General features: G+C 33.8%; 1 protein-coding gene and 1 long non-coding RNA gene across 8 annotated transcripts in view; one reads left to right on the top strand and one right to left on the bottom strand.

Moving 5' to 3' along the window:
* LOC309641933 overlaps positions 1-14,195 on the bottom strand; it is an 870,732-nt gene that overhangs the window by 649,582 nt on the left and 206,955 nt on the right. The gene's annotated exons all lie outside the window — the stretch shown is intronic.
* The window catches only part of CNTN1 (contactin 1), a 376,331-nt gene that overhangs the window by 307,664 nt on the left and 54,472 nt on the right, over positions 1-14,195 (top strand). For all 7 annotated transcript variants that reach the window (XM_082422551.1, XM_082422545.1, XM_082422546.1 and 4 more), the window contains 3 exons: positions 2,368-2,517; positions 10,826-10,896; positions 13,514-13,748. In XM_082422551.1, the coding sequence (XP_082278677.1) occupies positions 2,368-2,517; positions 10,826-10,896; positions 13,514-13,748 (456 nt within the window). The remainder of the gene's footprint in view (positions 1-2,367; positions 2,518-10,825; positions 10,897-13,513; positions 13,749-14,195) is intronic.

Raw genomic sequence — 14,195 nt, 5'->3', positions numbered from 1 at the left:
TCTTCTTCCTTTCTTCATCTCAGACTTCATTTAGTCACAGGCCTTACTCCACATCTGGAATCTAAAACCTACCCTAAAATGACTCCAGTTGACTTTTCTTTCTTTATCTCTCACCATTCTTCCAAATGTTTTCTGTAGGAAAGTATGAATTTCTACTCTTTGAACATATTCCTGATCTTCCATTTGTTTGGAGATATTTTCATACTGGATCCTCATACATGCTCAGAATCAGTCTATCAGCTGCAGTTTTCACTGCACATCCATCTGGCTCTTCCTGTTCTGACCCAGCCTTCACCTGCCCCTACCTGTTGACTGCCCAGCTGTTTGGAAAAGCGCCAGGGTAGCCTTTACCATCGTGAGAACACCATGCCCTTGCCAAGAGGGACCCTTTAGAATGGTTCCCTCATTTCCATTCTTCATGCATTTAAATGGTGCTAGGGTTTTGCAGCATAAGAAGCAGGAGCGAGGACCAGTCTGCCTCCTTGACCCTTTTATTATACTTTTTTACTTGGACTCCCCAGACTCACAAACTCACAAACATTTCCATCAGCTTCAGCCTCTAAACCTGTGTATTAATTCCCTATGTCTGTCATAACACATTACCACAGATCTGATGATTTGAAACAACAGAAGTACAAAACTAAGGTGCTGACAGGGCTGCACCTTCTCCAAGGATCCCAGGGAACAACCCATTCCTTGCCTCTTCTAGCTTCCAGAGGCTCCAAATACTCCTTGGCTTGTGGCTGCATCACTTCAATTTCTGCCTTTGTGGTCACATTTCACTCTCCTATATGTCTCTTTGCTGTGTTTCTTTTATAAGGACACTTGTCATTGGATTTAGGACCTATCTAGATAATCCAGGATACCTTATCCAAAGATTCTTAACTTAATTTGTCTTAAAATTAAAATGGTCTACAAGATCCTTTTTCCAAATAAGGTCACATTCATAGGTTCTGGTGATTTGGACATAGACATATCTTTTGTGGGGGGAGTCACCATTCAAGCCACTACAATGGCTCCTTCTATAGGAGGCTCAAAATCATAAAAAGGTATCTAATGAAGAAGGGGGCCACTCTACCCAGTGTCATACAACCAGTTCTGTGTTTTCCTTTTCTCCGTGAAGAGTCCTTCGCAAATCAAAACTTCATCTTCCCTCTTCCAATTACCTAAAATAACTTCCTATGTATACGAAGTAAGACAAACAAATCCCAATTTGGTGTGAGGAAGGGGTAGAGAAAACAGGAGATAAAGAGGCAGAATTAAAACAGAGGAGAAGGAAAGCCAAACTTTTAATCAGAAAGTCAAAAATATATGTCAAATGTATAAAACAAATTCTTAACAAAATAAGAGACTGGATGGCAAAATTAGTGTCTAGGAGAGTTATGCCACACGTGCCACACATGACAGTGTGAGGCATGGGATAGTCTGAGCCATTAAGAATTTGTCTAAAAGTAGAAACTGGACACTGGGATGCTTAACATTTATTGTGACGATGGGTACAACATCTTAAAAAGCTATTTATTCATGGTCTGCAGTGCCAGATAAAAATTCCTTAAGTAATAAGATAATGAGTCATATATAAGCCTAAGGGAACACATTTTCCAATAAGTGATGTACAGGTATTTACATGCATATGTATGTGTAGGTTAATTATTAAAAACACATGTGAGAATATTTTAGGAGAGCTTAAAATAATGTATAGTCCTGCCTTGGTTGTATGTTTTATCATACCTCAATTAAATAAGCAATCTTGAACATATCTTACCCCTAAGTTATAATTTTCCTGTTAGTATCTAGTAGCATAAATTCTGAGAAATACTTAATAAATCTGAATGAATTATTATAACCTTTATTATCAGTGCCCCAAATGATTTGGGTATAGATCTAAAAATCTAACTACAAAAGAGTATAAACATATAGGTACCTTAGTAATAAACCATTCACTACCCATACACTACATCAGTGGCAGTCCATAAAAATTTTAACTGCACAAGTTGTACCTTTGCCTCAAGAAATCTTTCTGGATTCTGTCTTCAGAATTCAGCCCCTCGCTGTTCAGGTTGTAGCCAGTGTACTAGCAGCAGAAGCAAGAGCTGGGAGCCAGTTAGAAATGCAGAATCTCAGTGCTCCCACCCTATACTTAATAAATAAATGATACATGTGCATATCTCTCTTTCTAATGTGTTATCTATTAAGGGCCTCTCCTCTTACTCCCTTGAACTTAACATTTTGTCATTCCTACTTTTTATTTTTATTTCAACTCAGTGGAACATGTGCCATTTTCTCAAAACAGTAAAATAAAAATAGAGAATTATAAGAATGATGCTACTCAACTAATATTCTCTATTTAATATTTATTTTATTTAGATCCCCCGATTATTGAAGGAAATATGGAGGCAGCAAGAGCAGTGGATTTAATCCCGTGGATGGAATACGAATTTCGTGTGCTAGCAACCAATACATTGGGTATAGGAGAGCCCAGTATACCATCAAGCAAAATTAAAACAGATGGTGCTGGTATGTAGAAGAAACTTTTTAAAATTTAAAAGTTTATAAATTCAGTGACACTTTAGCATATAATTGAATGTATTTGGAAATAATGCTCTGAGGTAAGTAATTTATCTAAAAAATGTGTGTATATGTATCTCACACAGGTGTGTGCATTCTGTGTCAAGACAGTCAAAAACCAAAAGAGAAAATATAAAGCTTTAGAATATTCTTACATAATTAATGGAAAAGAGGTAAATGGAGGCAACTATATGATCCACTGAACACCACTTAAATGAAGTTGGTGTTTAGAATATAAACTTTAATGTAAATTGTGAATCTTAACCGGGCAGAGTCATGGTTAAGCAGATTGCATGATTTAGAAGGCTCACAGTTTGTTGTATCTCTCAAAGACATGGATAACTGAACAGCCACGTGGATGGAGGGTATGGGCAGGAGAGTAGGGTGAGCCTGGCAAGGAGGGAATGTGATGGGGTCTCTTGGATCTATACCACCTGGGGAGTCAGAGCATCTCAGAAATAGCTATAATGTGTTCTTTTAATATTAGATGTCACTCTAAATGTGCTCTTTTATCACAGCTCAGCCATGGCTATTCTTCCAATTTAGGTTCACATTTTTATGCTGAATACCAACTCCATTTTAATAGCCTTTTATACAAGAAATACCCGACTCTGTTTTCCTTCTCCCTTGAATTTCTAAGCAAAAATATTGTTCTGATTCTAATAATAATTCTTCTTTATTATTCCCTGTCTATGAAAAAGAAAATGTTTTGTAGACTCTCTGAGTTTATTTTTACTGTGCCTTGCCAAACTTCAGTGCTTTATTTGGGGGAAAATATTGTAAATGGATGACAGAATGCCATTAAAATTCTGCTGTGATATCTTAATATCACTTATCCACATTTCTGGCTAAGTCAATTCCTTGGCCTAACTTCTAAATAGAATTATGAATTGTACTGTCTTTAGTTTTTAAAGCCAAGTTATTCAGAGAGACTGCCATCAATAAACGATCTCTTAAAGTTTCATGTAATTTATCAGATAAAACTGATGATTCTGTAATAAAGGAAGAACAGAAACACTAAAATACTGATCTGTGCTGAGCATTTTCAGATACATTTCAGTTAATCCTCACAATAATATTTTGAGGTAGGTATTACAATCTAATGCTCATTAATAGGCAGTAGACTCAGAAACACTAAACAGTTTACCTAGGTTAATATAACTACTTGCAAGATTCAGAATTCAAACACAGACTTGATACCTTCAACTTTCTCTCTTAAAGGTGTTTTCCCAAGCAGGACTCCTAAACACACAGCCATTTATATGAACATTTATTTACGTTCTAGTAGAAGCTCGTATTTCATTCTCAGTTACAGAGCTAGATATGACTTAAACACCATTTTTTGTTTTAGTATATCCACCTGTGAAACGAAAACAATTGTTCCTTTTTCTCTGCCTCATAGAAATCTCATTAGGATATGGAGGTAATATATGTTGCAGCTTTAGAGAACACAGATACCACATAACCAGGATCCTTGTGTTTGTTTGGTTTTGATTATTCCTTAGAGCCTCCTATGTTTGTAATAGAAGTTTCTGTGTGATGGACTGAACACAGTTGCCCTTTCTTGAAAAACAAAAATACAAAGGAACTGGCACATTATCTGACTGGTGGTTTCAACCACATAATTCATGCTGAGAGATCATGTACTGCTTTGATATAACAAGTATTCATTTTCAAAATAAAATTGCAAAAATATTAAATGATTAAGTTAGTCTAAGCAAACTTATTTCAGTTAAAAATTATAACATGCTTATCTCAGATATAGGCCTTTTTTATCTCATTGAGCTTGATTAATTTTCTGTGATCTGTTGACTAGTACAATATGAATTAATTCTGATCCAAAAACAACATTGTTCATGGGGAGGGAAGATACTTTCTCTGGCATTGATGATAGGAGTAGACCCTCCCCTCTGTTACCAAAAAATTGTAGGAACTCTGTTACCAAAAAATTATGTATTATTTATTTCAAAAATGATTGCTTTAGTATACTTCAGTTGATCATTTGGACAGAATTATAATAACTTGGATTTTTTTTTTAATCTCAGTGTATATTTGATTAAATTAAATATGTTTTTAAGAACAACAACAGCAAAACATGTTTCAGAAAGAAAGATTCAATCTGATTCTTTCATCTGTGAATCTATAAATATAATTTATATTTAGTATCATATTTAGAAGATAAGAATACTTTTTGATGTGCTTGCTACCTGTAGTTTGTAGGTAACTCTGAAGACTTTCCAACCTTAATGTCTTCTTATCTTTAGAAATGCTGGGAAAAATTTGTTTTAGTGATATCAAACCTAAAATTTTGGTAAGGTTGTTACTTTCAACTAACAACTTTTGGCGTCACCTTCATTAAGCATGACCTCTAACATGTTTGCTCAAATGGTATTTTGTTAAGGAATTAATTCTCTCTCTAGTGTACTTGGAAAATAACTTCTCTTAAAAGCCTTCAGACACAAAACAAACATATGAAGTGATAACGGTCTTATTCACAATGCAAGATTTGGCCCAATCGTGATATAATAAGATGATGCCCTCCTTTCAATTGTGAAAAAATAAATCCTATAACTTCTAATACATTTGTTAATCTTTCATAAGAAAATATTTTTGGATCCTTTATTAATCAAGTTTTATGGCTACTATCATTTATGCACTTGCTGTATGTTATCACAGAGTGCTAAACTCTCAACTTGCATTGCTCCACTTAATTCCCACAATAACTTTATGCAACTGGTATTATTGTTCCTAATTTTACAGACAAAGAAGTCAAGATTACACTTGGTTAATGTGAAGCAGAGCTAGGATTCAAATTCAGGGCTTTGCAATTCTAAAAGCTTCATTCCTAGATAATTTTCTAGGAGGGCAATATGCAGTATTAAAGCTCTGGGTCACTGATCCTTTAGTAGAATACTGGTTCCATCATTTAAAACTCTGTGATTAGAAGCATGTTACTTAACCTCTCTGAGCCTCAGGTTTCTCACCTCTAAGTGGAAATTATTTATCTTATGAATTTTTTTTATGATTAAAAACATGTAAGGAAAGCAAAGTTAGTGCTGTCTAGTGCATAATATTTGCTGAATAAAATTTTTATTATGCCATTAATGCTCATTTTAAGCTTTAATATGCTTATAAGAAAATATTGTCTAGTCTAATAGATCACCTCTTTTGGCAATATATTTGCATTTTTATTAACATAAAAGAGGATCATATAATTTCATGTAATTTTAATCATCTTAAAGGAATAATTTATATATTTAATACAATACAATCCAACAGACTTTCTCTTTAATTTCTGTTTTTCATTTCATCCTGTTTTTGAAAAATTGAATATTCATAAAATTGGACATTTACATTTTTTATCCTTACAAAAAAATAAAAATACTTTCTGAAACAGGGACATGTTTGTCTCGTCATGTACCATTATAACAACTCTCTAAGAGATGCCAGCATATGTTATGTGGGATAAAGGCTGGTTTCCATTTGATGGAAATGTTGCTCCTGTGCCTCATTATACTGATTGAAAGACAGGACATTATCTAGTGAGGCATATGCCCTTAATTGTCCAATTACTTAATTTTAAGATTGCCAGGCACAGTTGGGTATACTCTTTGGTTTCAGACAAGTGCATTATAAAATGGATGGCCCCAAATGAAGAATTAGAAGATGTGTTTGTAATCATTGTAACCCATTTAATTTTGACTGTAAATAAGAGATAACAGAAGCATCCTTCAAAGTGATGTGTCATTGTAAGATATACCCCCATAGCTAATAGCTCTGCACGTGCAGTTGGTAAGTCGATACCCTAAAATGGTACATTCACGTTTGTTTTGACAACTTTGCCATTTATTTGCCAGATCAAACTAAGAAGGAAAAGAGAAAAAATAACATAACACTGTAATCAGCACTTTCATACTATGTAGAGAGCTTTAATTTCATGTCTAATGAAGCTATTCAGCTCTGTCATTTATTTTTATTTTTTATTTTTTAGATATGTTTGATAAAGGAGGCGGATGGTGCTAAGAACATGTTTTATAGCTAGTAAGGTGCTATGTTAAAGTTAGTAGCTGTCACTAGTTATGTAATAGAAAATTCTTTTTTTTTTTTAAAGAAGCAAAGAGTGTAGATTTTTAAGCCATCAGGAGGCCTGAGTTAAAGTTGCAGCTTCTCTACATGTGAGTAGTGTGACCTGGGCTAGTTAACTAACTACTTTTGGGACTCATTCACCTTTTTTGTAAAAAGAGAATAATGTTACTTTTCTGTATATTTATTTTAAAGTGCTGACCTGAGTATCCAATTAGGTACGATATGTAAAAATCATTTCTAAGTTCTAGATGAGTCTTTTAGTAAGCTGAGCTTTTTTATTCACTCATTCATTCATCCATTCATCCAGCAAACTTTTACTAGGGATTTTTAACACATTGGGGATATTTAACACATTGAACTAAAACCAGTTGTACATATTTAATTTTACTACATTAGCATCTTCAGGACCGGAATCAGATTTTATTCATATTGTTAACTTTAGTGTTTAACACAACACAGTGTCTATAATTGGTGCTTAAAATTATTTATAGAAGGAAAAGAGAGGAACAAGAAGGGAAAGAGGATGGTTCTTGCAATTGTAAGTTAATAGAGGATAATGAAAAGTAGTGATCAAAGCTACTGTGATATTTGCATATTAAAATTTAGAAAAATACATTACCAAATATAATTTGTTTCGTTTGAAACAAGGTTAATATATGCATTAGATGCTTTTGTTTTTAATACACTGAGATAAACTAGGAAGTGTTCATTCTTTCACTTAAGTGAAAAATCCATAATCAGTTTGGGTTCTTTATAATAAATTTACTATGCATTATGCTTATTTCAGTTTGTAGCATTCTTTTCTGCCCATCTAAACATTCCCCCAGATGACTTGTCTTTAGACTATCATTCTATTGGGCAGTTAACGGATTTACTCTGCTACGCCCATTTAACTTTCCTGTGTGAGAACACAGTCCAGATTAATAAGCAAACTACAATTTTGGCCTGATAACATCTAAAGACATTAATGTTTTTGTGAACTATTTCAGACCCTATATAATTTTTACCTGGGAAGAGCATCACTTTAACATGGTAGATGCATAAAGAATGTTAGCAATCTGGTCCACCATCAGAGCAGGAGATCATAAGAATTATGAAGAACTCATTTGCATATCCAAATATTATACAGTTCATTTGATTTTATTAATGACTCTTCAGAAAGAAAATATATTTATAGATAGAATAAAAGCAGATGTAAGGCTTTAATCCCTTTGTTTATCTAGACCCTAGAGCATTACTTACATACCATTTTGAATCTCTTACTAAAAAATTTGTTTTAAATCACAGTGAAATTCTGATGCAAATTGAAATGAGAAGCTACATTCATGGTAACTTTATTTCTGTAAAAATGGAAAGCAATAATTAACAAAAACTGAGTAGTCCATATATTTTAAATCAAGGGCTTTTCTTCCTATACTCCATGATTTTTATAATTTAGGATTTGTCACAAGGCAGTTTGTACATTGTTAAACAAAACGCCAAAGCCCCAAATGTTACTTATATGCAAATTATTTAAGCATTCAAATTTACAAGTAAAATTGGCAACAGTTTCTTTTCATAGGAAAGAATAATCATGACATTGGCTTGATTTTCTTTTTAAATATTTTTTAGATCTACAACTGAAATACGAAAGCCTTCCTATAAACATCATTAAGGAATCATTATTAGACTGAAATCATGGCAAAAAGACAAGTTTAAAAGCCTCACTATTTTTAATTGTTTATTCATTGTTAATTCAAGAATTTTGTATTTTTCCTAAATATTTGTTTAAATTCTTTTTAATAATTTTTTGTTAAGAGAAAGTCTATTTTGCTCACTGTCAGATGCCCTGGAGCCTAAAGTTAAGTAAACTTCTTTGTGCTCAGGGTGATTTACTTCCCTGAAAGGAATCAGTATTTGGCCAAGTCCTCCTGTTTCTGCAGGGCTGAATACAAATACAGAGTAGTTAGGTCCTCAGATTCATGTCAAATATGTAGGTTATATGCCAATTCCACTTGTGAAAAAATGTCCCTTAGCTGCTAAAGCTACAAATGAACGTTCAAAGCTTAAAGAAGGAAATTAAAATATAAAACACTCTATTATTCCAAGTAAGATATAAAACACTCTATTAAGAGATATAGCTACCTTTATTTCTGTGCTTTTGTTTTGTCTTATTTTCAGCATCGTGAACTCAATGGATGATCTTTGAAGAGCAAAATAATCTTGAATTACTTATTTGAAGTGTGTTAGACCTGAAACTAAAAGTGATGAAATGGGAAAAATATTCACTCTAACATAAACATACTCTATTTTTAGCTCTGTTCTAAATAACAAAGGTTAATATTGATTATAATTAAAAGGATTATAGTGAAATGCTTTGGCAAATAATACTTGTCCTGATGGAGGCAATATTTGATTCAACAAATTGCAATATAATAAATTAAATTATTCTAGAGTTATTTTTGAAATTATTTGCCTGTGCCCACAATATTTGTACTTAAACACAAAATTTGATTTATTCATTGATTATAAGACAACATGTTCTTTGTTTCTGTATAGCATGTAAAATTTTAACCTCAGAATATGAGTTATGGGGCTTAAAGGGTTTCCAACAGTATTTTAATGTCCCAGCCTTCAATATGTATTTCATCTAAAGTGCTACAAGTAAATTACCTTTTAACACCCCCATGCACTCAGTTTAATTTCTAACACTCAAGTGGTGACAGTTAATAATAAATAATAAAATAATAAAATAAAATAGAATAATAAAATAAAATCTCTCAAACGTCACATTAGTTTCTTAATCAGGAAAGGAAACCATATAGTTTTATAGATGTAAAGAAAAGCCTGTATTTTGTTTGTTTCTGTGCAATTAATGTACATAGTTCAGCAAAGAATTTATGTGGCTAACATAGAGGAAGTTTTGAAGTATTTATCTGTGAATCACAATTACTTGTTAGGATCTGTAATTCAGTAAATGAATACTCTGTAGAAGGTGTGACTGTTTCCTTTAGGGAAGGACTATCTGGGGAGTCATGGAAGAACTGACATTTCATCTGTTCTTTAAAATGTTAAGAGAGCCGGGAATGATATTTCAGACTGAGCCACAGCGGTTGTGTGGGAAAATGTATGTTCTCAATAAAAACACGGTCTTCATCTGCATAGCTGGGTAGCTGGTCTCCAACTGCCTGGAGTGCAGGAACAAACTATGCTTTAGTATTATCTGTACAACTCCAATTAGATGCAAATCCAATAAGGTAAAGCCTACAATAAGATAGAGTATACAAATCTGATAAGATACAGCACCCACCTTGAAGGACTTCCAAGGAGAGAGAATAACTCAGAGAAAAGCAAAGAGGCCATTGCACTTGGTAGTTAAAAGCAATTTTGTGATTTTTGAGAGAGTGATTTCAGTAATATGAAGAAGTGGAAACAGATTTGGGTTGTTAAAAAGTGATTATGGAGTGAAGTATAAAAATAGTCATATATCATTCTTTGCAGTTCAGTGACAGGAAAGGGTGAGATTAAGAGGAAAACAGTATTACAGGATAACTTTTAAGGCTGGAGAGACTGAAAAGGATAGTCATTACAGTAGAGACTGAAAACTAGAAGGATGATGTAAAAAGATGGGAGTAGGGGAGAACTGGAATCACTGATGGGACAGGGTTCCAGAAGAGATTTAGGCATTGAAAATAAGAGCATAAGAACAGCATTAGATTTCTGTTTCCAAATATCTCAGGGAAGCATAATCCTATGTTAATGCACATGCACCGTTTCTTAACAGTTATTTGTAGATTGAGGCATAAAACTAACAACAACAGTGAGTTGTTAGTTCATAGAGTTCAAAACGAGCTGTGAAATATTTTCCCAATAAAATACATCTAATCTTTCAAAACCATATTAAATAAAAAGACACAGAAAAAAAAAGATGGGAAGACAAATTTGTTTCACTACTTTATTGAAGGAAACTAGTACATTTCCTATGGCACTGAATCAATTCTTTTCTTGGCAGTAAAACATTATTACAGCAACTATGTGGCATTGTTAGTATATCTGAGTGGATCATGTGTGCAACTTGTCTTTCCTGGTGAAAGAAAAATGTACAGTTTCTAAGTGAATAAGAACTCTAATGTCAGAAAATAATTACAGGGCCTCTCATTTGTAGCTTTGTTTATTTGTTTATTTGTTTCAGCACCTAATGTGGCTCCTTCAGATGTAGGAGGTGGGGGTGGAAGCAACAGAGAACTGACCATAACATGGGCGGTAAGTGCTAAGAAGTTACATATGTTAATAGGCTGCTTTACCTACACTTAATCTCAAACCCATTTTGCTTCCTGAAATAAATTGAAATAGAAGACAATGCCCCAAACCTAAACAAGAATAAATTACTAAAATGATTTTTTTTTCTTAAATGCATGCCAGATTTTACCTGGCTTACTATGGCTTAGTGCAGTTCTTATACCAAAACAGATTATTGATGCTAAAGTATCTGTAGGTTTAAAGATTAAACAAACATTCAACTCTCTCATTCCAGAGATATTATGTACTCACTGTGGCCTGGTAACCCAATTGAAATTCATAACATTTGCTCTGGACTTTCAAAACTCCAAAGATTCAGTTAAAAAATCTTTTGTATCAGCATCTGTTTTTAAATTGGAGCTTGCTTTCTCACTTGAGACTTACTTTCATCACCATGTGTAATCTATCATTAGTCAGTCTTAGAAGTCCCCCCAAATGACTTGTTATTGAGGTGTCCAAAACATTGTATTAAATTTTTACAACCCAAAGGGGAGCTTTTTTTCAGAGACTATAATGTCTGGAAAACAATGCATCTTAGCTGAATTTTTGAAGTGAGAGAGATATTCGGGGTGCGGAAGGCTTTGATAACATAGATTTGTCTGAATTAGATATCTGGCATTTATCTAGGTAACAAGTTTTGTATAGCTCTATGTATCCGTTAAATATTTTCAGTATTTAATCACTGCAGAAAGTCAAAGAACACAACTAAGGCTCCAAAGGATTGAGAACTACAGGAAAAATGACAGGTTTTATTCTCTACATGAGTTAAATTGATTTATATAATAAATGGATATTTAGCAGAAATTGACTTCACTCTGTGCTCTGTAGTCATATTTTATACTTGGCATTTAAATCACATTTTTAAGTAAGATTTAGAAAAAAATTGTCTTTTCTTCATTCAAATCTCAAATGATTTGTCAGTTTTAGTGTCAGTGTATCACACAAAAGTGAAGATATTGGAAAAATTTTAACATCTTACTCCTTTCTTTAGGCTTGATTTTCTTAAACTCTGTAGGTATCTGCCTCACAATAAGATGAGGAGCTGGTCAAAGAATTCAGAATTGGAAATTCCTATTCCAAAAATTTGAAATCAACTCTCTGAGACTAGGGCCTGAGAATCACTAACTTTTGAAAACTCCGTAGCTAATTCTGATCTACTAAATTGGAAAAATTAAGTATAGAACTATCAATAAGAAAGAATTTTAAATTATGGTGGGAATGTTAGGCTATTCTATTAATAATGTAAAATCATATTTTGTACATCCTTGTGATCATGCTTCAGGATTTCTATATCGTGCAACCAAGAACAACTTCTTTTCCCTTTGAACTTTGTACATTTACAGACATTCCTGTTTAACCTATGGATATTCAAGCTACTGTGTTGTATTTAGTTCAAGGTTTTTCCTCAAGACACCTTAACTTTGATATTCTGGTGAAAAAAGTCAATATACAATGAGCACATTTACTTTATTGGCTAAAAAAGACTAAATGATGGATACTTAGTAGAACTTGCTTTGAGTCGGTATTTATAAATAATGGATTGTTAGGGCTGACACAGACTTCTTTATTGAGCAATTGTTATGTAATATTAACTCTGAGAAAATAATGCAAAACAGAGCTCTTACTTCAGCACTGGAGTCACACGGGGCCCATAGCCAGCCTCCTACAGATGAGTGCGATGTTATCCCTTCCTCCTTTTGCATTCTTTTTCCTCTGACCAGTTTCTATTGCTTGGTTACAATACAGATATTCCAGAGCATTGTTAACTGTCTTACCATAGCCTTTCAACTCTAAAGAAATTCATTTACTTATCCATTGAATAAATACTACTTGAGGCTTTGTTCTAGAGTCTAGGTAAATGAAACTGACAATAACCCTGCCCTCATGAAACTTATGTTATACTAGTGGAGAGAGACAGTAAAGTAGACAATAAGTAAAATATGTAGTGTAGATCATTATTATTGTATTAAAGAGAAAAAAATAAAGTGGGGGGATTCTATATGGATTATTGCAGAAAGAGTCTTGAAATGGCAGATCCTGTGGCCAGGGAAAGCAACCAGTGGCTTTTTAACCTCAAGAAAGTGAGAGAGGGACCTTCTGACAAATGTGAAACATCCTAGAAGGAAGGAACTGAAAGTAAAAAAGCCCAGAGTACTGGCCGCTATCTGTCCATGGAATATTCATTTCATGAGGGCAGGATTTTGTCTGTTTTGCTCTCAGTGCCAAGAAGAGTGGTCACTAAGGAAATATTCACCGAGTGCTGATAGAAATAATGAAGTATGCTCAAATAAAGTGCTGCAACCTGGCTTTCTCAAGACCATGTTTCTGAGATAGAACCACAAAAGCAGCCCAAGGTTTTAGCCCCCATGGGGTGTTCCAGAAATAACGAATTTGGTAAATAAAGTCACCACATGTTGGAGCACATTTGTGCCCTGGCCTTTTCAGGCAGCTCTCACTTATGAACTAAGAATGTTTTTACAGAAAGCATGATTCCATGTGTAGCATATTTATTGTTTGCATAGGATTTTCCCCGTGTTAACCGTATTGCTTAAACCTATTAAATATTTCAATTTCTATTCAGCCTTTGTCAAGAGAATACCACTACGGCAACAATTTTGGTTACATAGTGGCATTTAAGCCATTTGATGGGGAAGAATGGAAAAAAGTGACAGTTACTAACCCAGATACTGGCCGCTACGTTCATAAAGATGAGACCATGCACCCTTCCACTGCATTTCAAGTCAAAGTCAAAGCTTTCAACAACAAAGGAGATGGACCATACAGCCTCACAGCCGTCATCCACTCCGCGCAAGACGGTAGGTGAAAGAAAGACCCCACTGTCCTGATGAGGGATTCTGTTTCTCCAGTAGGCATTTTGTTTGCTGTCTTTCGGGCCTACTTATTAAGATCTTTTTAAGATACCACGCATTTAGTAAATGAGTTAGTAAATTTTGAGCCAAATTAAAGTGTCAATCTCTTTATTTAAATGACAGGAACGTTGCCAAAATCTCTTTCATCCTTTAGCTCATGTTTATGGTAGTTAGGAAATCTCCATTAAATTCCTTGGCTTAGACCCCTGTTCCTGGACTCTTGATTATAATTTTGCAGTCAGAAATTCTCCAGACTCGATGGGAATCTCAGTATGTCTGTGCATTCATAAAATTCACTACTTTACAAACGCCTTAACATACACTTTTTTTGGATACAATTTCTCCTTTTAATTCAAAATTGTGTATTGTATCATTTATGTAACTTCTTTGGTC

Source organism: Balaenoptera physalus, assembly GCF_965194825.1.
Source record: "Balaenoptera physalus genome assembly, chromosome: 13".
NCBI classification, from domain to species: Eukaryota; Metazoa; Chordata; class Mammalia; order Artiodactyla; family Balaenopteridae; genus Balaenoptera; species Balaenoptera physalus.
This window is presented reverse-complemented; position numbering and strand designations above follow the sequence as displayed.